General features: G+C 42.9%; 1 protein-coding gene across 2 annotated transcripts; it reads right to left on the bottom strand.

The window, feature by feature from the left end:
* Nucleotides 1–137: 137 nt before the first annotated feature.
* On the bottom strand, nucleotides 138–19,740 carry LOC122542907 (THAP domain-containing protein 5-like). 2 transcript variants are annotated; one of them, XM_043681048.1, is made up of 4 exons: nucleotides 19,548–19,740; nucleotides 15,548–15,740; nucleotides 10,500–11,597; nucleotides 138–387 (listed from the first exon to the last, which is right to left on the bottom strand). In XM_043681048.1, exons 1-4 carry the CDS (start codon nucleotides 19,628–19,630, stop codon nucleotides 262–264), a joined length of 1,500 nt encoding a protein of 499 aa, XP_043536983.1. In that variant the 5' UTR covers nucleotides 19,631–19,740; the 3' UTR covers nucleotides 138–261. The 2 variants fall into 2 exon arrangements, with proteins under 2 accessions (XP_043536983.1, XP_043536984.1); XM_043681049.1 differs by lacking the exon at nucleotides 19,548–19,740 and adding an exon at nucleotides 19,324–19,538.
* Nucleotides 19,741–22,827: the final 3,087 nt, after the last annotated feature.

Raw genomic sequence — 22,827 nt, forward strand, 5'->3', positions numbered from 1 at the left:
AAGGGCTCATGCCCGAAACGTCGATTCTCCTGCTCCTTGGATGCTGCCTGACCTGCTGCGCTTTTCCAGCAACACATTTTTCATCATTTAATCAAGTATCAACTCATCACTGCATTAAAGAAAGCTTGTAGTAAGAGTAATGGCAGAAATAAAATTTAATTTAATATTTTCATTTAAATGAAAAATTACAAAGTTTTACAAACAATAAACAGTTGCCGGAACAGTGGACTCGTTTGTTCTCCATGAAGCTGAACATATTCATCAAAGCATATGACCATTATCATTTGGTGACTGTTGATGTGCATAAATTATATTGTCATTGTCTTCACAAACAACTGTGTCAGAACTGGAAGGATGAATCACTTGAGCGTTTGTCTGTGAGCAAGTCTGAAAATTGGAACAACAAAAGGTTAAAAACATTGCAATTTCCTTTGACTGTTCTGATTGAAAATTGACAGATATCTGCTCAATCTGTGAAGTTATACTTTTAATTTCTCTTTTCACATCGAAAGGGTAAATTTGAGAGCTCTTTTCTCTCACCATTTTATTTTCACATACAGCTTGCACGTTAAAAAAATTATTGGAAGCAGCTTCATAAAATTCACCCTCTAAATTATGCTGCTGTGGTGTACAACTACATTTAGATCCTCAGTATCAGCAATATTTCATAGGCTAACAAGGAAGACAACTTTAAAAAAAAATAATAGATACCAATAACAAGCCACAGATTAAGGTATTGCAAATTCACACTATCAGCCAGGGAGAGGCAAAAATAAAGTGAGGTTACTACTAAAAGTCGTCAGAAATTTAGAAGGGACACTGTTGCTACTTCTCAACAGAATACAATAACAGCATTACAACAACAACCAGTTCAGGAATCATTACTAACAGCCGTCTCATCTGTTAGTATCATGGGACATCTTGAGGTGGTTTACATCACTTCTGGAAAACAAAAGTTGACGCTTCAATTTTAATCCCTGACATGGAAACCTTGTGCACAGAAACTTTATAACTTCAACGCAGTAGTTATTACTTAGTCAGTCTGGGAAAGCATTCTACAGGTAGGGGGATACAGATTTCCTATTTCTTTAGCTTTGAGTGCTCAAAACAGACTCTTAAAGCAGTGATAAACAGGTGCCCTCCCCCAGCAATGAACAGAAGTTAGAATGTCCCAGCAGAATACGAGAGCCTACTTGGGGATCTGGATTGTTAGGGAAAGTCGTGACAACAATAGCATATATTTGTGTAGCACCTTTAATGTAATAAAACATCTCATGACACGAGTTTTATAAAACAATGCATAACATTGAATCATATCAAGAAATATTCGGTCAGATCAAACAGCTAGTTTTTAAGGAGTGTTTTAAAAATGGAAATTGAGACCGAGGTGTAGGGAGGGAAATCCAGAGCTTGGAACCCAGGCAGCTGTTGGCATGGCTCCCGATGGTGGATCAATTGGACGTGCGCAAATAATCAGAATTAGAGGAATGCAGACATATCAGAGGGTTATGGGGCTGATAGAGATTAAAAAATTAGAAAAAGACAAGACCAAGTAGGGGAGATTTGCAAACAAGGATTAGAATTTAAAGATCAAGATGTTAGGCAATATGTGTGAATGAGTACATGGTGAGGGGCATGGGAAAGGGGATTTGTTAGATTAGATTCTGTACAGTACGAAACAGGCCATTCGGCCCAACAAGTTCGTACCGACCCTCCGAAGAGTAACTCACCCAGACCCATTTCCTTCTGACTAATGCACCTAACACTATGGGCAATTTTAGCTTGGCCAATTCACCTAACCAGCACATCTTTGGACTGTGGGAGGAAACCGGAGCACCCAGAGGAAACCCCCGCAGACGGGGGAAAATGTGCATACGCCACACAGACAGTGGCCTGAGGCTGGAATCGAACCCAGGTCCCTGGTGCTGTGATGCAGCAGTGCTAACCACTGAGATACCGTGCTGCCCTGTTGGGAGTTAAGACTTGGGCAGTGAGTTTTGAATGATCAGAAAAGAAAATGTGGATCCACTCTCAGGTGTGCATTAGAGTCATGTCTATGAGCAATGACTGTATTATTGAGTTTTAAGCAGCAAATGAGCTGAGATGGGACAGAATAAGACCATTCAGCCCATCAAGTCTGCTTTGCCAATCATGGTCAAAATGTTTCTCAACCCCATTCTGCTGTCTTCTCCACATAACCCTTACTAATCAAGAACCTGTGTCTTAAATATATTTAATGACGTGACTTCCACAGCCTGTGATTCACAGATTCACCACCCTCTTGTTGAAGGAATTAGTTCTAAAGAGTTGTCCCTTCTCTCTGCAGCTGTGCCCTCAGGTATTAGTCTCCTACTAGTGGTAACATGTTGTCCATATCCACTCTATCCTGAATTAGGATACCAGAGTCCCTTTGTATTTCAGATTCCTGAAGTCTTTCCACATTTAGTAAATAGTCTAAGTCTCTAATCTTCCCATCAAAAGTGCAAAACTACACCCTTTCCCACACTGTATTCCATTCTTCATTTCTTTGCCCACTCTTCTAGCCTCCCTGCCTCCTCAACACTACCTGTTCCTCCACCTATCCTTGTATCATTTGTAAACTTTGCAACAATGCCCTTTGTCCAGATGATTAATGTATAACGTAAATGGTTGTGGTCCAACACTGACCCCTCCAAAACCCCCACCAGTCACCCTGAAAAAGCCCTCTTTGTCCTCACACTCTGCCTTTTGCCAGGCAGTCAACCTTCTAACCAAGCCAATACCCTAGCCTCTAACACCATGGTCTCTCATCTAATTTAGCAGCCTTCTGTGCAATACTTTGTCAAAGGCCTTCTGGAAATCCAAATGGATACGTCAACTGGCTCTTCTTTGTCCAACTTTCTTTTTATTTACTCAATTGAGTTTGTCAGGCATGACCTCCTGATGACGAAGCTACGCTGATTCAGCCTAATCTTTTAGATTAGATTACATTAGTGTGGAAACAGGCCCTTCGGCCCAACAAGTCCACACCGACCCGCCGAAGCACAACCCACCCATACCCCTACATTTACCCCTTACCTAACACTACGGGCAATTTAGCATGGCCAATTCACCTGACCTGCACATCTTTGGACTGTGGGAGGAAACCGGAGCTCCTGGAGGAAATCCACTACCATGCACTTTCAAGTACTCTACAATCCCATCCTTAATAAAAGGCTCTAAAATCTAATCAACTGAGGCCAGGCCAGCGGGCCTACAATTTCCCAACCTTTGTCTCCCTCCTTTTTAAAAAGGGATATCACATTACCAATTTTCCATTTGATTGATTTGATTTTTCAGGAATTCCATTGAATCTCCTCAGCTATCGCCTTCAAAACCCAGGGGTGTAGTGCACTCAGTCCAGTAATTTGTCCACTTTCAGATATTTCAGTTTCCCCAGCATCTCCTTAGTTATGGTCACTATGTGCACTTCTACCCCCAACTGTGTTCTGGTATGCCACTGAGGTCTTCCATCATGAAGACTGATGCAAAGTACCTATTCAGTTCCTCTGCTTTTTCTTTATCCCATTACTACTTCTCCAGCCTCAATTTCCAGCAGTCCAATGTCAACTCTTGCCTCTATCAACTTTTATATATCTCAAATTGTTCTTGCAATCTTTTTTTTGTTAAAATGACTAGCTAGCTTATCAGCATATTTCATCTCGTCTCTCCTTATTGAACAAAAGAGAAGTACAGCATAGGAGCAGGCCCTTTGGCCCTCCAAGCCTCTGCCAATCATCAAGCCCTAACTAAACTAAAAAACAAACCTTCTGCCCTTATTCGGTCAGTATCCCTCTATTCCCACACTATTCACATAACCATCTGGATGCCTCTTAAATGTCGCCAATGTGCCTGCTTCCACCACCTCTTCTGGCAGTGTATTCCAGGCTCCTACCATTCTCTGCATTAAAAGTGTCCCTCGCACATCTCCCTTAAACTTGCCCCCCTCACCTTGAACCTGCACCACCTTGTAATTGAAACTTCAACCCTGGGAAAAAGCCTCTGACTATCCACCTTATCTATGCCTCTCAATTTTGTAGACCTTTACCAGGTCTCCTCTCAGCTGCCACCTTTCCAGTGAAAACAATCCTAGTCTTTCCTCATAGCCAATGCCTTAGAGACCAGGCAACATCTGAGTGAACGTTCTCTGCATTCTTTCCAAAGCTTCCATGTCCTTCTGGTAGTGTGGTGACCAAAACTGCGCACAATATTCCAAATCCAGCCTAACAAGGGTTTTATATTGCTGTAACCTCATTAGATGTGTTGTAGCAAACCTCAGAGGTTTTAACTCAGGCCCTATTTTTATGCTGTCTCTTTTTTCCCTTGTCAGCCAAAGATACCACCTCCTCCGCTAAGCATGTTTTTTCTCCTTTGGGAGAGCCTCCTGAATTACTCCCAGTAACCGCTGCCATTGCTGTATCTTCCCTTCTAGGTTCTCCTTCCAATCAACTCTGGCCAAGTCCTCCCCCCATGCCTTTGCAGTTAACTTTACTCAATTGTAACACACTTACATTTGGTTTCAGCTTCTCCCTCAAACTTCAGGATGAGTTCTTCCATATTATTTTTACTGCTCCCTAGGGTTTCATTCACCTTAAGCTCCTTAATCAAGCCTACCTCATTACACATCAAATTCAGAATTGCATGTTTCTTAATGGATTCTACAAACTGCTCCAAAAAAAATATTGTAGACATTCCACAAATTCTTTTTCTTGGGATCCACTACCAACCTGATTTTCCCAGTCAACTTACACATTGAAGTCCCCCATGATTATTGTAATAGTGCCCTTCTTACATGCTTTTTCTATTTCCAGATTTATTTTATGTCTCACATCCTGACTACTGCTATGCGAACTGTTCATAACTTACATCGGGGACTTTTTTTGCTTTGTTGTTCCTCAACCCTACCCACACATATTCTAGGCCTTCCAACCCTATATCACTTCTTGCTTACAAGGCCATTCTGTCCCCTCTGCATGTCCTTTTGATACAATGTGTATCCTTGGATATTTAGTTCCCAGCTCTGATCTTCTTGCAGCCACATCTCTACCCACAATATTGTACCAGCCGATTTTAATCCGCACTACAAGTTCATTTACCTTGTTTTGTATACTGTACACATTTATGTGCAACCCTCTCAATCCCGCGTTTTCTATATGCCCTTCTCATACTTGTCCCTGATCTGCTATGCTAAACTTAAATTCCTGACCCTTTCCATACTCTGTGCTATACTTGCTCTGGAAACTAATAACCTTTCCAGAATGCTCCCTCACTTTAACTAGCTTACAGTACTTGTGATCAAGCTATTAAGTGTTTCTTCTTGGATTCTGATCCGAAATCATATCAGCAAAGTTGGGTGGTGTTACAGAGGTGGAAACAAGTGGATTTTGTAATGGAACAAATGAAAGACTGGGAATTTAAAACTTAGGATCAAATGTGCCACCATGGTTGTAAACAGATGGGATTAATCTCAGACAGCTGGTAACAGCTAGCGAGCAGAGTTTACAGTGGGCAATGGAAACAATGGTTTCAGACTCCACAACATTGGTATAATTTTGGGACGAGGGTTGAGTTATCCTTGTGTACAATATGCATAAATTACTTGGAAGTGGGGTTCAGAAAAATGGTAGTAACTTTAATCAAGGAACAGGCTGCTCAAATACAGACGGATTTCATGAGAGTGGATGAGATGGATGATGTCATTTAATGTGGAAATGCAAAATCATTAAGTTGGGAGGGGTTGCTCTACGATGGCAATAAAAGCCAGTACTGTTTATTACACATTGACACAACACAGGATATATTGAGGATAGCGTGGATACATCAAATATCTCAGCAGACTGTGCAGTGAAGAGAATGAAGATAATAGAAATTAGATAACAGTGATTCTAAATTTTGGACAGTGCTATAACTGGAGTAATTGCATACAACGCTGGTCACTGTACAATGAGATAGTGAGGTACTGAAATATTGAACAAGAGGAGGCGGTCATTTGGCCCCTTCAGCCTTTTTCATCATTTATTATATCAAAGTCTGTATCCAAAATACAATTATACACCTTACCTACCCATATCCCTTAATACTCTTGGTTAGCAAAATGATTAAATTTAAATCTTAAACTATTGTTAAATTTTGTGAGGAAGCTCCATTCACCAACAATCCTTTGCACGAAGAAGTGTTTCCTAACCTCACTGGAATGGCCTGACTCGGACTTAACGATCGTGTTAAAACTCCCTTCAGGATTTTTCTACGTACCCTTTTAACATTTTTTGAAATCTTAAAGTAAAACTTCACTCAAAACAGCCCTCAACTTTCTACATTCCAGGGAATAATAGTTTACATGTAAAGGGCATTATTGAGTATCTTTTAAAGTATTCAAAATCTTGCGGGACACACAGGAGACAAACCTTAGTCACTGATTCTACAGGAGGCATTGGTTATAAGTTCAGCGTTTTTAGGGACAAGTATGAGAAGGGCATATAGAAAATGCAGGATTGAGAGGGTTGCACATAAATGTGTACAGTATACAAAACAAGGTAAATGAACTTGTATTGCGGATTAAAATCGGCTGATACAATATTGTGGGTAGAGATGTGGCTGCAAGAAGATCAGAGCTGGGAACTAAATATCCAAGGATACACATTGTATCAAAAGGACATGCAGAGGGGACAGAATGGCCTTGTTAGCAAGAATTGGCACTTCAGCCCATCATGATAATGCTGGTAATCAAACATCTATTCTAATGCCATTTACCAGCACTTGGTCTGTAACCTTGTATGCTATGGTGTTTCAAGAGTTGACTAGATACTTCTTTAGTGTCTTTAGGGTTCCTACATCTGCAACCTTTTAGGCAGCGAGTTCCAGGTATCCACCATCCTCTTGGTGAAACACTATTCCCTCAAATCCCCTTTAAACCTTCTGCTCCTCACCTTAAAGCTGCGCCTCCGGTTATTGACCTCTTTACTAAAATGAAACTTTTCTCCTTATCCACGCAGCCCAATTTTGCACACCTCAATCAGGGCCCCACCTCAACTTCTCTGCTCTCAAGAAAACAGTCCCAGCCTATGAAGTCTCTCTGCACAGCTGAACTGTAACAGCCTGGTGTATCTCCTCTGTATCTTGTCCAGTGCAATCGTGTCTTTCATATAGTGTGGCAAACTGTACTCCAGCTGTGGTCTACCCAATGTTATATACAGCTCCATTATAACCACCTTGTTCTTATATTCAATGACTCTATTAATAAAGGTGGATGCCTTCTTAGCCACCTTGTGTCTTGTTGCTTCCAAGGATCTATAGTCGTGCATTAAAAGGTCATTTTGATCCTCCATCTCCCAGGGTCTTACCATTCAAAGTTACTTTTTTAAAAACTGAAAGAACTGCAGATGCTGTACATTAGAAACAGAAGTTGCTGGAAAAGCTTAGCAGGTCTAGCAGCATCTGTGAAGAGAAATCAAAGTTAACTTTTTGGGTCCAGTGACTCTTCCTCAGAATGGTCCTGAGGAAGGGTCCCCAGACACGAAACGTTAATTTTGATTTCTCTTCACAGATGTTACTTCTCGGTCTTGTCAGATCTCCGAAAAGGTATCACATCACACTTTTCAGTATTAAGATTCCATTTGCCACTGTTCAGCCCATCTAACCAGCCCAAATATATCCTCCTGTAGTCGAAGTATTTCCTCCTTGACAATTACATACCAACTTGCAACAGGAAGGAATGAAACACTGACGTGTTACACATTTCAGAGGGAGCGGTGTGTTGGGAGCAAAGGAACAGTTCTTGCAGAAGGCAGACAGGGAAGGGAATGTCTGTCTGGTGGCGGCAAAATGGCACCTAATGATCCACTGGATGGGGATGCTGGTAGCATGTTGGATGACGACAAGGGAGATCCTATTGCTGTTGTGGGAGGGAAGAGAGGGGGTGAGGGCTGAAGTGCGGGAGATGGGTCGCACCTGCCCGAGGGCCCTGTCAATTACAGTGCCAGGGAATCCTCAGTTGGAGGAAGAAGATGGACAATTCTAATTCCATTTTCCACCACCTGACCCAGTGCTGTGCATGCCTTGGCATCACAACAACACATCTAAATAAGTTCTAAATGCTATGAGAGTTTCTGTTTCCACCACCCTTACAGGCACCCTCTGGGTGAAAACATTTTTCCTTACATCCCCACTGAACCTCTTGCCTTAAATCTATGACACTTGTCATTGACCCCTTCAAGGGAAAGGTTCCTTTCTGTCTATCCTATCTATTTAGAGATCTCATTCATGCTCCCCTTCGGTCTCCTCCAAGGAAAAGAACCCTATTTATCCAAACTCTCTTCATAACTAAACCATTCAGCAGCATTCCCTCTAATTTTCTTTCTGTGTAGCTCTCCAAGGCCCATACGTAGTAGCAACTTCCAGAACAGGAAGTCAACATCACAACTGGCCTGCCATACTGATTACCATATACAGAACATTGGCGCAGCAGCAACTTAGAAGGAACACTGCTTTCCAGCCTTGGCAATATCCTGGTAAATCCCTTCTGCATCCTCTCCAGTATAATCACAAACCTCCTAAAATGTGGTTTCCAGAACTGCACACAATATTCTAGATGTGGCCTAACCAACAATTTATATAGTTCACTGATGTTAAACTCTATGCCTTGGCTAATAAAGACAAGCAGTTGGGATCAGAGTGGTACTGGAAAAGCACAGCAGGTCAGGCAGCATCCGAGGAGCAGGAAAATCAACGTTTCAGGCAAAAACCTTTCATCAGGAATAGAGGCAGGGTGCCTTCAGGGTGGAGAGATAAATGGGGGGATTACAGGAACACTTCAACCCCAGGGCATCAATGTGGACTTTACCAGTTTCCTCATTTCTCCTCCTCTCACCTTAACCCAGTTCCAACCTTCCACCTCAGCACTGTCCTCATGACCTGTCCTACCTGCCTATCTTCTTTTCCACCTATCCACTCCACCCTTCTCTCTGACCTAACACCTTCATCCCCACCCCGATTCATCTATTGTACTCTTTGCTACCAACCCCCCCCCCCCCCATTTATCTCTCCACTCTGGAGGCTCCCTGTCTCTATTCCTGATGATGAAGGGCCTTTGCCTGAAATATCGATTTTCCTGCTCCTCGGATGTTGCCTGACCTGCTGTGCTTTTCCAGCACCACTCTAATCTAAACTCTGGTTTCCAGCATCTGCAGTCCCCACTTTTGCCTAACAAAGACAAGCATTCCCTTTGCCTTTTTAACCACTTTATCTACCTGGAAGAAGTGAAGACTGTAGATGCTGGAGGTCAGAGTCAGAATCGATGTTTCAGGTATAAGCCGTTCCTGATCAAGGGCTTATGCCTGAAATGTCGACTCTCCTGCTCCTTGGATGCTGTCTGACCGGCTGCGTTTTTCCAGGACCACATTCTTCGACACGTTATCTACCTGTCCTACTACCTTAAGGGATCAATGCATACTAAGGTCCTGCTAATCCTCAGTGCTTCCCAGGTTCCAACCATTAATCTTGTATTCCCTTGCCTTGTTTGACCTGTTCAAGTGTATAATCTCACTTATCTGGACTGCATTCCATTGCCCGCGGACAATATGATCAGCCCTGTGCAATCTAAGATTACCCTATTTACCACACCAAATTTTCACAACATCTGAGGATTTAGTGATTGACCGTCTTATGTTCAAGTCTAAATCATTTATATATACTACAAACAGTAAGGGCCATAACACTGTCCTCCAGTCCTCTGGCAACTCTCATGTGGTCAGACAGGAATTGAAAATTACTGAGCGCACCTCTAATATTTTCTCACTTTCCCCAATTAGATGTTAGGCTTCACTACCTAACATTGAGCCCAGGACTGCAGCTTTACATTGGGCCTTTTACATACTGGCTTAAAAAGCGCTCCTGAATGCATTTTAACAATTCTGCTCCCTCTAAACCATTCACTCTGACTACCCCAGTTAATATAGAGGAAGTTAGAATCTCTGACCATTATTACCCTATTATTTTTACACTTCTGAGACTTACCTACATGCCTCTCCTTGCTTGCTTGGAATACTATAGTACCCCTCCAGGTAAGTGACAGTCACCTCTTTGATTTCAAGTTTCACCCATATGGCCTAATTTGAAGAACCTAAGATATTGTCCCTCAACTTCAGTAATTGACTCTGATCAATATTGTAACATCTGCCCAGCCATTGCCCTCCCACAACCATGTCTCTGTGACAGAAATGCTGTCCCAACCCTACGCGTTAGTCAACATCCTCAAATCATCTACCTTACTCACAAGACTCCCTACATTAAAACAACTAGCATTCAGCCTTCTGACTCGACTTTGTTTGCAATGCCTTCTGGACTGACCTGATGCTTTGTCTATACTTGTCTGTGTATCACCCCCTGCTGTACCTCCACTCTTTGGCACTGCACTGCACTGCAAAATATGTGAAGCATCCACCTAGGTCTCTCAACAAACATGCTAGAGTGAACCCTTTGCCTACCATCTCCATTATTTTCAGCTTCTCCTTGGAAATAATATTTTTGCTTTTAAGTTGGTCCACAAGACTTTCCATTGCTTTCAGCCGGACTGAATTCCTCCTTTCACGTTGCTGTATAACTTTCACCTTTTTTTGCAAGTTAGCAATAATTCTTTCAAGCTGATCTATTGGGAGGTCACTTTTGTAGTACGAATGTTCACCTTGTACTTCTGAGAGGTCAGGCAGCGCAGGCACAACTGTTTCTACTGCAGCAATGACTGCCCCAGTGGGCATAACTGCATGATTTTGCACGATTGGTGAAGTTGACATAATTGGTACAAGGACAGCAGAAGGCACTGTCAGTAGTGTTTCAAAGCCGGACAGTTTTGTCAAAGTTTCAGTTGCTGCTGCCATTAATATGGTTGATGTTGGAGAAGATAGGTTGGTGAGTGATAATGTTTGATCAGTCGATACTGCAGCTGAAGCAGTTTCAACATCCTCAAAATTGGACATTGCTGGAGTAGAAGGGACTGATGGTGGAGGTTTTAACTGGAACGATGTCAGCATTTCAATATCTTGAGCAGCTGGAAGCACCATTTCTATTGGTCCTGGCTCTGATTCCTCACACATCTGTGTCGACACAAGCTGTGAAGTTTCAACTGTTGGCAAAGTTGTAGCTGTTGTTCCAGTTTCAACTGATGTCAATGTTGGTGTAAGTGGAACAGTTTCAACAGCTGCAACATTTTCAAATGGCAATAGTGATGGCTCCATTAGTACAGATGGAGGAGATCTGCCTTTGTCTATTTGCAATAACTCAAAGGGATTCACTGTCATGTTCAGTAAAGGTTGAACAGCTGGTGTAATTGATTCAGACGTAGAGTCAATACAGGCACTGCCAGAAGTTACAGGTACCTTATCAGCTTCATTAATTGAATTTGATGAAGTTGACAGAGTTGGTTCTGTTGTCATAACTAACAATGCAAGCGCATCTGGCTCACTCATTTTATGTGATTGAACTGGAACAGTTTGCATTTGCAACATCATTTCATCTTCATTGTTTTGACCTTCCAATCTCTTTTTTTTCCATTTATTTCCAATTGATCGAGCAAGGGCTTTCCTTTTCTAGGGAAATATTTTTAAATTAGAAATTTCAAGAATACAATTGATCCCACAGAAACATTTTAACATGCATTAACTACAGTTATCACACACTGGGATCTTTTTAAGCTGCCCTCATTGCTACTGAAGACCTTTGGAAACTAATTGTCCATTATTATGCTGATACTGTTCAAATTAATTAATCCTGTTTGGCAGTACATATTTAAAAGTTTCCTAGTTTAAACCTGTACAAAAGGAACACAAAAGATGCCCTATTGCCTATTCATTGTCAGTAACACCCAGTTGCATAAACATGAATCTGTAATGACTAGAAAACCCAAATGTGCTTGTTGCCCTGCTGCAAGTTGGCTCACCTCAACCAGGGCAACAACTGGTGCTTCTACAATTAACATCAACTCTTGGGGCGAGGGAGTAGGAATGGTGAGGGGTTTCAGCTTCTGGCCAAAATATACTGATCCTTTTTTGCTCTTCTCAAGAACATGATATCCTGTTTCACAGAATCTCGGTTCTTTAATTTGATCTATCGGTTAGAGAAGTCCCTGTTTGTGGGTATCTGAGAGATCAGAACAAGGCCTCTCACAATGTAACAATCTCTAACATTCACCATTTTCACTTGTACATAGATTGACAAACTGAGCGAGATTGCTAATTGTTTGAACTTTCATTTCTATTGTCTTTTAGGGGAGGCGACAGCTTAGCAGTATTATCGCTGGACAATTAATCCAAAAATGAAAAGCATGGCGCTAGACAAGCACAGCAGGTCAGGCAGCATCCGAGAAGCAGGAGAGTCGACCTTTCGGGCATAAGCCCTTCATCAGGAATGTGGGGAGGGGGGAGGGGGGCGGGGGGGTGGCTGGCTGAGAAATAATTAGAAAAGTGTGAGGATGAGATGGAGGGAGATTTGGAAACTAGTGAAGTCGATGTTGATGTGATTGAAGGGTCCCAAGGCAGACGATGAGATGTTCTTCCTCCAGTCATCAGGTAGCTTGGATTTGACGGTGCAAGAGGCCCAGGACTTGCATATCCTTGGTGGAGTGGGAGAGGGAGTTGAAATGGTCAGCCACAGGGCGGTGGGGCTGCTTGGTGCATGTGTCCCAGAGATGTTCCCTGAAATGTTCGGCAAGTTGGCGTCCTGTCTCCCCAATATACAGGAGACCACATTGAGAGCAATGGACACAGTAGATGAGGCATTTGGAGGGGGGCAGGTTTATACCTCTTGCAGCAGCAAGGAAAAGTGCTAAGTGTGATCCAGACATTCAGGTAATGTTCTGGGGACCTGAATTTGAATATTATGGTAGATTGTGGAATTCAAATTCAATAAAAATCTGAAACTAAAAGTCTCATGCGGAGCATTTAGCCATCTTTGATTGTTGGAAAAAATCCATCTCGTTCACCCATGCCTTTAGGGAAGGAAGCTGCCATCCTTACCTGATTGGGCCTACATGAGAGTCCAGACCCACAGCAATGCAGCTCTCTCTGGGCAAGTACTGACACCCTCATCTTGTGAATGAATTTTTTAAAAAGCCCTCAAGATGTTCCCAAAGCATCAAGTAGCAAATGAGCTACTTTGAAATGAAATATTGTTGTGTGCAGCCTACATAATATCCCACTGATAGTGTTGAGATGAAGATGGATAATGAGTCAGTTTTTTAAAGTGTTACTGATAGATCAATGGAAACCAGGATACCATTGAAACTGCCCAGTTATCCTTTCAATTAGTTACCTTGGACAGTTGAGGCCTCAGTTTTAAAATAGTATCAAAAATGGCACCATCTTCAATAAGTGCTTTCTTGGCAATTCAGAAAGTTATCCGTCTAGATTATGTGCTGAAGCCCTACAAGAGGGATTCCAACTCGAGAAAAATGTGGAATCATAGAATCAAGCTGCTTGTACTCTAATGAAAATTGGTGTCTTCAAATCAACAGAATAATTAGGAAATTTAAAAAGTTTCTGAAAATGTTGTTTCAACAGTCCCTTTGTGACTCCTACCATCTAGAAGGACAAAGGCAGCCGATGCATGGGAATATTGCTCCAAAAAAGGTGTAGTGGACAGGAAAAAGATCTCAGTACAACGGAATCTTGATCAGATGGGCCTAATGGACTGAGGAATGGCAGATGGAGTTTAATTTAGGTAAAAGCAAGGTGCTACATTTTGGAAAAGCAAATCAGAGCAGGACTTATACTTAATGGTAAGGTCCTAGGGAGTGTTGCTGAACAAAGCGTTCTTGGAGTGCAGGTTCATAGTTCGTTGAAAGTAGAGTTGCAGTAGATAGCATAGTAAAGGCAGTGTTTGGTATGCTTTCCTCTATTAGCCAGAGGAGTTGGGAGGTCATGTTGCGGCTGTACAGAACATTGATTAGGCCATTATTGGAATATTGCGTGCAATTCTAGGTTCAGACAAGGATTTATGAGGATGTTGCCAGGGTTGGTTGATTTGAGCTACAGGGTGAGGCTGTATTCAGTTTTAAAATAGCATCATATTTTAATATCTTAAAATAGGCTGAGGCTGTTTCCTCTAGAACATCGGAGGCTGAGGGGTGACCTGAAAGAGGTTTATAAAATCAGGAGGACCATGGATAGGATAAATAGACAAGGTATTTTCCCTGCGGTGGGGGAGTCCAGAACTAGACGGCATAGATTTAGGGTGAGAGGGGAAATATGAAAGGAACCGAAGGGGCAACTTTTACATGCAGAGGGTGGTGCATGTATGGAATGAGCTGCCAGAGGAAGTGGTGGAGGCTGGTACAATTACAGCATTTAAAAGGCATCTGGATGGTATATGAATAGGAAAGGTTTAGAAGGATATGGGCCAAGTGCTGGCAAATGGGAGTAGATTGGGTTAACATATGTGGTCAGCACGGATGAGTTGGACCAAAGGCTCTGTTTCTGTGCTGTATATCTCTATGACTCTAAGTCACAAACCGTTCGGACCTGGAAATATATTACAGTTCCTTCACTGTTGCTGTGTCAAATCCTGTAATTCCTTCCCCAACCGCATTCTGGGTGTCCCTACACCCTAAGGACTTCAGCAGCTCAAGAAGGCAGCTTTCCACCCTTCTTCAGGACAAGTAAGGATAGGCAATGAAGGCTTGCCAGCATTGCCACATTTTGTGAATAAGTTTTTTAAAAAAACATGTAAGAGAATTTGGAGCAAATGGGGAGGAAATGACAGTCATATTATAGAGCACAGAAATACACTCTTCGGTCCAACTCATCCGTACTGACCAAGTTTCCTAAATAAAACTAATCCCCAATTGCCTGCGTTTGGCTCATATCCTTCTGAACATTTTCTATTCATATACCTTTCCAAATGTCTGTTAATGTTGTAACTGTTACTGTGTCCAGCACTTCCTCTGGTAGTTCATTTCACATACAAATCAGCCTGTGAGAAAAAGTTGCCCTCAGCTCCCTTTTAATTCTTTCTCCTCTCGTGGCTGTGTTCCAAATTTCTCTTATTTTTCAATTAATTCACAAATAAAGCACTGTTTACTGCTCATCCCTAAAACCAATATACATTCAGCATGTTTGGTTGGAGTTTAGAATCACAAGCCAGATGCTAGGCAAAGACTGTAGGCTTCCTTTTCAAAAGGACATTGTGATCCAGTTGGGTTTTAAAGTTTAAATCTCTCAGCTTTGTGATTACTTTCACTGGTCACAGTTTGCTTTCATTTTCAGATTTTTAAAATAAAACCAATCTCAAATTCTGATTTTTAACACAAATTCTGTGAATTAGCAGCCCAGGTTCTTCGGCCCAGGCCACTCATTCACTTTGCCACCAGTTAGTGAGTCTGGCAAGGATACATCAAGGGTTCACTTCAGTTCCATTTCTTCAAGCTACCAGAGCCTTATTTCCAGGTGTACTCCTCATCTATTTTCAGTAGATTTCAGCATTATTCCACAAATTTTGAAAAAGCACACACAGGAATATTCAAACCTACAGAGACCAAACATACCGTAGGCTGCTCTGGAAAAGAAAACATTGTAGGTACAGCATCTGCTTTCAAGTATCGTGTCCCCCACTTCCATTCAAAGTTGTCAGGAGTAAAGTGCTCACTGCAGACGTACTGGTATTGAGATGGAAGCCATTTCTCCTTTTTCATGTTGGAAAGCCATTTTGCGAGTCTCTCTTTGTCATTCAATGGAAACCTCAATCAAAACGAAAAGTAGCTTCTGAGAGACTCAAAACAAATATGGATTCTCCTGATGCTATAGGTAACAGTTTAGTGTTTTATCAACAACTTTCCCAACTCACCAAAACCCCGAGCACTCTTTACATGTCAATTTTTAACCAAGAAATTAAGACTTCTCCACAATTCAACACTAATCAGAAAAGCTCATTGATCATGAATTCTCAGGTATAGCAATCGCCTCCACTGGAGATGAAACAGCGATAGGTGATATCGTGGACAGTGTTGAAGGTTATCTAAGATTACAAAGAGATCTTTATCAATTTGGTCAATGCGCTAAGTGGCAGATGGAATTTAATTTGGATAAATGTGAGGTGTTGCATTTTGGTATAACAAACAAGGGCAGGACTTATACAATTAATGGTAGGACCTTGGGTAGTGTTAAGCCACTCCACTAATCTCCAGATATACAAGGATAGAACACCCCTGATCCTCACCTTCCACCCCACTGATCTCCAGATATACAAGGACAGACCGCCCCGATCCTCACTTTCCACCCGACTAATGTCCGGATGCAGCACGTAAACCTCCGCCATTTCTACCACCTACAAACAGACCCCACCGCTACAGACATATTTCCCTCCCCATCCCTATTGGTGTTCCACATACACCATTCCTTCTGTGACTCCCTTGTTAGGTCCATGACCCCCCCCACCAACCCACCCTCAACACCTGGCACCTTGCCATGCTGCTGCAACAGGTACAAAACTTGCACTCACACCTACCCCCCTCACCTCCATCCAAGGCCCCAAAGGACCTTTTCACATCCGGCAGAGATTTTCCTGCACATCCACCCACCTCATCTACTGTGACTGTTGCTCTTGTTGTGCTCTCCTCTACATCGGAGAGACAAGAAGCCAACTCACAGAGCGTTTCAGGGAACATGTCTGGGGGACACACACCAAATAACTCTACTGTCCTGACCACTTCAACTCCCTCTCTCCCACTGGCAAATCCTAGTCACCTGACAACAGGAGGAAGAACACCTCATCTTAAGCCTCGGGACTTGACAACCACACAACATCAACATTGACTTCACTAGTTTCAAAATCTGGCTGTCCTGCTATAGGAAGGATATTATTAAGCTCGAGAGGGTTCAAAAAGATTTACCAGGATGCTGCCAGAAATGGAGGATTTGAGAAACAATAATAGGCTGATTTTCTTTACCACTAGAATGTAGGAGGTTGAGGGGTGACATTATAGAGATTTAGAAGGGCAGCACGATGGCTCAGTAGCTAGCACTGCTGCCTCACAGCACCAGGGACTTGGTTCAATTCCAGCCACAGGTGATTGTGTTGAGTTTGCACATTCTCCCTGTGTCTGCATGGGTCACCTCTGGGTACTCCAGTTTCCTCCGACAATCCAAAGATGTGCAGGTTAGATGAATTGGCAATGCTAAATTGCCCATAGTGTTCAGGGATGTGGAGGTTAGGTGCATTAGTCAGGGGTAAATATAGGTTAAGGGAATAGGTCACTCTTCGGAGGGTGGGTGAGGACTTGTTGGGCCAAAGGGCCTGTTTCCACACCGTTGGGATTCTAACTCTATAGTCATGAAAGACATAGATAATGTGTATAGCAAAGGTCTTTTCCCTACGGTTGGGGAAGTTCAAAACTCTGGAGCAAAACCAGACTAGAGTTGAATTCCAGCCTTGACTGACTGTCTCTATGGATTTCTGCCCACAATCAAAAGAAGTGCAGGTTAAGTGGATTGGCTGTGCTATATTGTACCATACTGTTCAGGTATGTGCAGGCTAGGTGGATTAGTCATGCAAAAGCAGGGTTGCAAGGATCAGGTGGGTATTGGGACTCAGTAGGATGCCCTTCAGAGAGTTGATATCTACAAGATGCACTGCAGAAATTCAAAGATCTCAGACAGCACCTTCCAAATCCACGGCCAAGGGACAAGGGTTGCAGATACATGGGAACACCACCAATTGCAAGTTCCCCTCCAAGTCACTCACCATCCTGATTTGGAAATATATTGCCATTCCTTCACTGTTGCTTGGTCAAAATCCTGGAATTCCCTTCTAATGGCATTGTGAATCAACCTTGAGCAGGTAGACAGCAGCGGTTCAAGAAGGCAGCTCATCAATACCTTTTCAAGGGCAACTAGGGACAGGCAATGAAGGCTGGCCAACTAGTGACACCCACATCCCACAAAATGAGTAAATATAAAAAAGTTGATGCAGACTTGATGGGTCAAGTGCCCTCTTTCCACACCTTTCGCTGGGCAGCACGGTGCCTCACAATGCCAGGGACCTGGGTTCAAATCCAGTCTCAGACGACCGTCTGTGCGGAGTTTACACATTCTCCCCGTGTCTGCGTGGGTTTCCTCTGGGTATTCCAGTTTCCTCCCACAATCCAAAGACATTAGGTGAATTGACTCTGCTAAATTGCCTATAGTGTTCAGGGATGTGTAGGTTAGGTGCATTAGCTAAGTGTAGAGTAATAGGTTTGGGGAACAGGTCTGGGTGAGCTACTCTTCGAAAGGTCTGTGTGTACTTGTTGGGCCAAAGGGCCTGTTTCCACACAGTAGGGATTCTTAAAAAAAAGGTTCTACATTAATGTGTTTAAGAGGAAGCTGGATGAAACAAAATAGAATATATTGAGTACATTTAATGAAGAAGGGTGGGAGGAGGTTCCTACATAGGAAAAACCCACATGAGCCAAACAGAACATAGAAAGAGAAGTAGGCCATTCAGCTGTTCAAGGTTGCTCTGTCATTCAATATGATCAGGGCTGACCTGGGTGGAGTCTCAACTGCACTTTCATGTCTGCCCCAAATAACATCTGACAGACGTGTTGATCAAATATCTAACCGGGCCTTGAATAAATTCATGATTCAGCTTTCACCACTTTCTCGGCAACAGAATTCCACAGACTTACAATGCATTGAGAGAAACCAAAATTTTCCTCTCCATCCACATTTCCTGTAATTTGTTCCCACACTGTGCAGACCTCCAAGACCTCCAGCTTTCAGAACAGGAATGTGTTGGTCCACCCATTGGCACACACAGAATCTCTGTATGGGTTTGTAGCTTAGAGGAAACGTGGATCTCCATCTTAGTCTTAAACTGTATCCTAGCTCCAGTCTCCTATACAATTAAGTCCCCTCAGAATCACATATTTTGAGATATGCTGCCTGACCTGCTGCACTTTTCCAGCAACACATTTTCAGCTATTTTGAGATATACATATTTCAAGATAAAGAACCCGAAACTGTACACAGTACTCCAGATGTGGTCTCACCATCACCCTGTTCAGCTGCAGTACAACTTCCCTACTGCTAAATTCCATTTCCCTTATAATAAACATCATTTTACTTGCTTACCTAATCATTTACAGTATTAGAGTACCGTGATTCATGTCCAAGGGCACTCACATCCACCTATACCACGTTCTGCCATCACTCGTCATTTAAGTCCTATACTGCTTTCCTCATCTTCTTACCAAAGTAGGCACGTTGAAATTTTCTTACATCTTACATGTGCCTCTGCCACATTTTCCCTTTGCAGACTCTCTACCTCTTCTTGAAAACTTACTTTCCTACGTCCCTGTATAGGAGGGAATTGCTGCCAGACCTGCTGAGTATCTCCATTCACTTGCTGTTATGTTTTAACATGTGAGACGCCTAACAGTCTCTGGAGCTGGCGCTGGGTTAGGTGGAAAGGGAGGGCTGAACGGCCTCATCTCTGCTCGTTCCTCTCCCCTCCCTCCATTCACGGGCTCAGAGGATCTCCTGCAGCCAGGACAGGTCGACACTCACTTGTAGAAGCTGATCCTTCGCTTATCAGCCGCCAGTTGGCCCGCATGCCGCCAGCAATTAGTCACAGTACAATTCTTGGGCATAATGGCGGCGGCCGCATCCTCAATTCAAACTTCGCTAAACCACCATGGCGTATGGAAGACGTTACTACACAACACACATGCGCACAAACTCCCACGTGACCACCAAAACCAACCGTCTTTGAATACCTCTCATTCTGCCAGTATCAAACGTGGAAGCGCCCCTATGATCATCACCATCAATGCAGTATATCGCATCAGAATTCTGCCATCTTTTATACTGGACATTGGGTGTCGCACAATTCATTGCTGAAAGTAAAACTTTGCTGTTGTTCACACTGGTGAACGAACCACTTTAAATAAAATGCTTCTTGTTGCTGAATAAGATTGTGGTTAAATCTCTGAATTAATAGGATTGCTCTGGCCTCACCTGAAGCAGCGTGCTCTGTTCTGGGCCCCACATTTCAGGAAAATGTTTAGATTTTAGATTTTTTTAGATTACATTACAGTGTAGAAACAGGCCCTTCGGCCCAACAAGTCCATACCGACCCGCCGAAGCGAAACCCACCCATACCTCTACATTTACCCCTTACCTAACACTACGGGCAATTTAGCATGGCCAATTCACCTGACCCTGCACATCTTTTGGACAGTGGGAGGAAACCGGAGCACCCAGAGGAAACCCACGCAGACACGGGGAGAACGTGCAAACTCCACACAGTCAGTCGCCTGAGGCGGGAATTGAACCCGGGTCTCAGGCACTGTGAGGCAGCAGTGCTAACCACTGTGCCACCGTGCCGCCCACTTTTTTTTATCGGGAGTTCTCACCGGTGAGTTTAGATTTTAGACGAAGGTGCATTGAGAATTCAACAGAATGGTTCCAGTGAAGAGGAATTTCGATTACTTGATTTGATTAAAAGAAATTGGTCTCTTTGCAGGAAAATACATTAAGAGGAAATTTGATAGGGATGTTCAAAATACAGAAGAGGGCTGACCAGAATATGTTTTCATTTGTGGAAAGATCAAGAACCAGGTACCCAGCGAAGAAATACTTAAAGAAATATAATTGTCCATTTATTGTGTTAGGAGAAAATGAGGGCTGCAAATCAGAGCCGATAGTGTGGTGCTGGAAAAGCACAACAATCCTAATGAAGGGTTTATGCCCGAAACGTCGATTCTCCTGCTCCTCGGATGCTGCCTGACATGCTGTGCTTTTCCAGCAACACACTGTGAGAGACGATTTTGGTACAAATAGTTAAGATGTGCATGACCTCAGAGTCTAAGGGGAATAGAGCCGTGGGGGTAGGGTAAAACATGCTTCTCTATAATAAAGGATGAGACATCTGCTGCTACAGAGTAGAAAAACAAGTCCTTGATTGATAAGACCATAACTCTGACAGAGAAGAATAAGTCCTTGACTGATAAGACTACAGGGTAGAAAAACAACTCGGGAAACTGTTGCAGACTTTGTGAGAATGTGAACCTCGTGACTCGAGCTATAGAGGGGAGGGACTTGTACTGTATTTAATCAGAAACATTGTTAGCCTGGCGCGCCTTTTTTTTTCAAGGGTGCCCAACTCTGCAGACTTGCTAATAAAACTTTGTTTTCCTGAATTTGTCGAGAGCGATTATTGAGAAGCGATTTTCGTTCCTAACAGTATGGGTTGGATAATAGTGCTTTTTATGCTGTTGACCGAGTGGATCAGATTGTGAAAGTGCCCAGAACAAAAGACAAAGGGATTGCTAATGACTGTGAAGGAGAGATAGATGTAAAATGCCCATTATATCTGTCCTTCACCACCATTCACAATCTTAATCTGTTCTGCTCACTTCTCCCCCTCTGTCAATGGTATTAAAACAACAATTTTTTTAAACCCCTCAGTTCTGAAGTGTCATATTGGACTCAATATGCTAACAGCTTCTCACTGCAAATGCTGCCAGATTTGCCAAGCCTCTCCAGCACTTCCTTCTTTTATTTCTTGTTGTTGTTGTTTGTGGGTGGCAAATTTAGTTTATTACTGAAATAGAGTGTTGAGGAATTTTCAAACTTTGAGATTAAATGAAAGTGATGTTCTTGTCCCAACGTAGTGTAAACATTAATTAACCTTGGAATAGGGAAGCTAAATAAGACAGAAATGATAGATAAGTTGCGAATGTCATCTGCAAACCACTAGAAAGACTCCGTCATAAGCTTCATAACTAATCGTGGTTTTTCTCTCCTTCCATAGCCACCATCTTAAGCTGAAACAGTCTGTTTGCAGTCATAGAGTCAGATGTACAGCATGGAAACACACGCTTCAGTCCAACCCGTCCATGCCGACCAGATATCCCAACCCAAACTAGTCCCACCTGCTGGCACCCGGCCCATATCCCTCCCTATTCATATACCCATCCAAATGCCTCTTAAATGTTACAATTGTACCAGCCTCCATCACATCCTCTGGCAGCTCATTCCATAAACGTACCACTCTGTGAAAACGTTGCCTAGTAGGTCTCTTTTATATCTTTCCCCTCTCACCCAAAACCTATGCCCTCTAGTTCTGGACTTCCTGACCCCAGGGAAAAGACTTTGTCTATTTATCCTATCCATGCCCCTCATAATTTTGTAAACCTCTACAAGATCACCCCTCAACCTCCGACGTTCCAGGGAAAACAGCCCCAGCCCGTTAAGCCTTTCCTGATAGCTCAAATCCTTCAACCCTGGCAACATCCTTGTAAATCTTTTCTGAACCCTTTCAAGTTTCACAGCAACTTTCCGATAGAAAGGAGACCAGAATTGCATGCAATATTCCAATAGTGGTTTAACCAATGTCCTGTACTGACGCAACATGACCTCCCAACTCCTGCACTCAATACTGACCAATAAAGGAAAGCATACCAAACGCCTTCTTCACTATCCGATCTACCCGCTACTCCACTTTCAAGGAGCTATGAATCTGCACTCCAAGGTCTCTTTGTTCAGCAACACTCCCTAGGACCTTACCATTAAGTGTGTAAGTCCTGCTAAGATTTGTTTTCCCAAAATGCAGCACCTCGCATTTATCCGAATTAAACTCCAACTGCCACTTCTCAGCCCATTGGCCCATCTGGTCAAGATCCTGTTGTAATCTGAGGTAACCCTCTTCATTGTCCACTACACCTCCAATTTTGGTGTCATCTGCAAACTTACTAACTGCACCTCTTGTGCTTGCATCCAAATCATTTATGTAAATGACAAAAAGTAGAGGACCCTGCACTGATCCTTGTGGCACTCCACTGGT

This window comes from Chiloscyllium plagiosum, chromosome 41 (assembly GCF_004010195.1).
Source record: "Chiloscyllium plagiosum isolate BGI_BamShark_2017 chromosome 41, ASM401019v2, whole genome shotgun sequence".
Taxonomy (NCBI): domain Eukaryota; kingdom Metazoa; phylum Chordata; class Chondrichthyes; order Orectolobiformes; family Hemiscylliidae; genus Chiloscyllium; species Chiloscyllium plagiosum.

Coding starts and splice junctions, on each gene's coding strand:
- LOC122542907 (XM_043681048.1), bottom strand. CDS start 19,630: ATGCCCAAGAATTGTACTGTGACTAATTGCTGGCGGCATGCGGGCCAA. Junction 15,741..19,547: donor CGAAGGATCAGCTTCTACAA/GTGAGTGTCGAC, acceptor GTTTTGATTGAG/GTTTCCATTGAATGACAAAG. Junction 11,598..15,547: donor CTTTTCCAGAGCAGCCTACG/GTATGTTTGGTC, acceptor ATATTTCCCTAG/AAAAGGAAAGCCCTTGCTCG.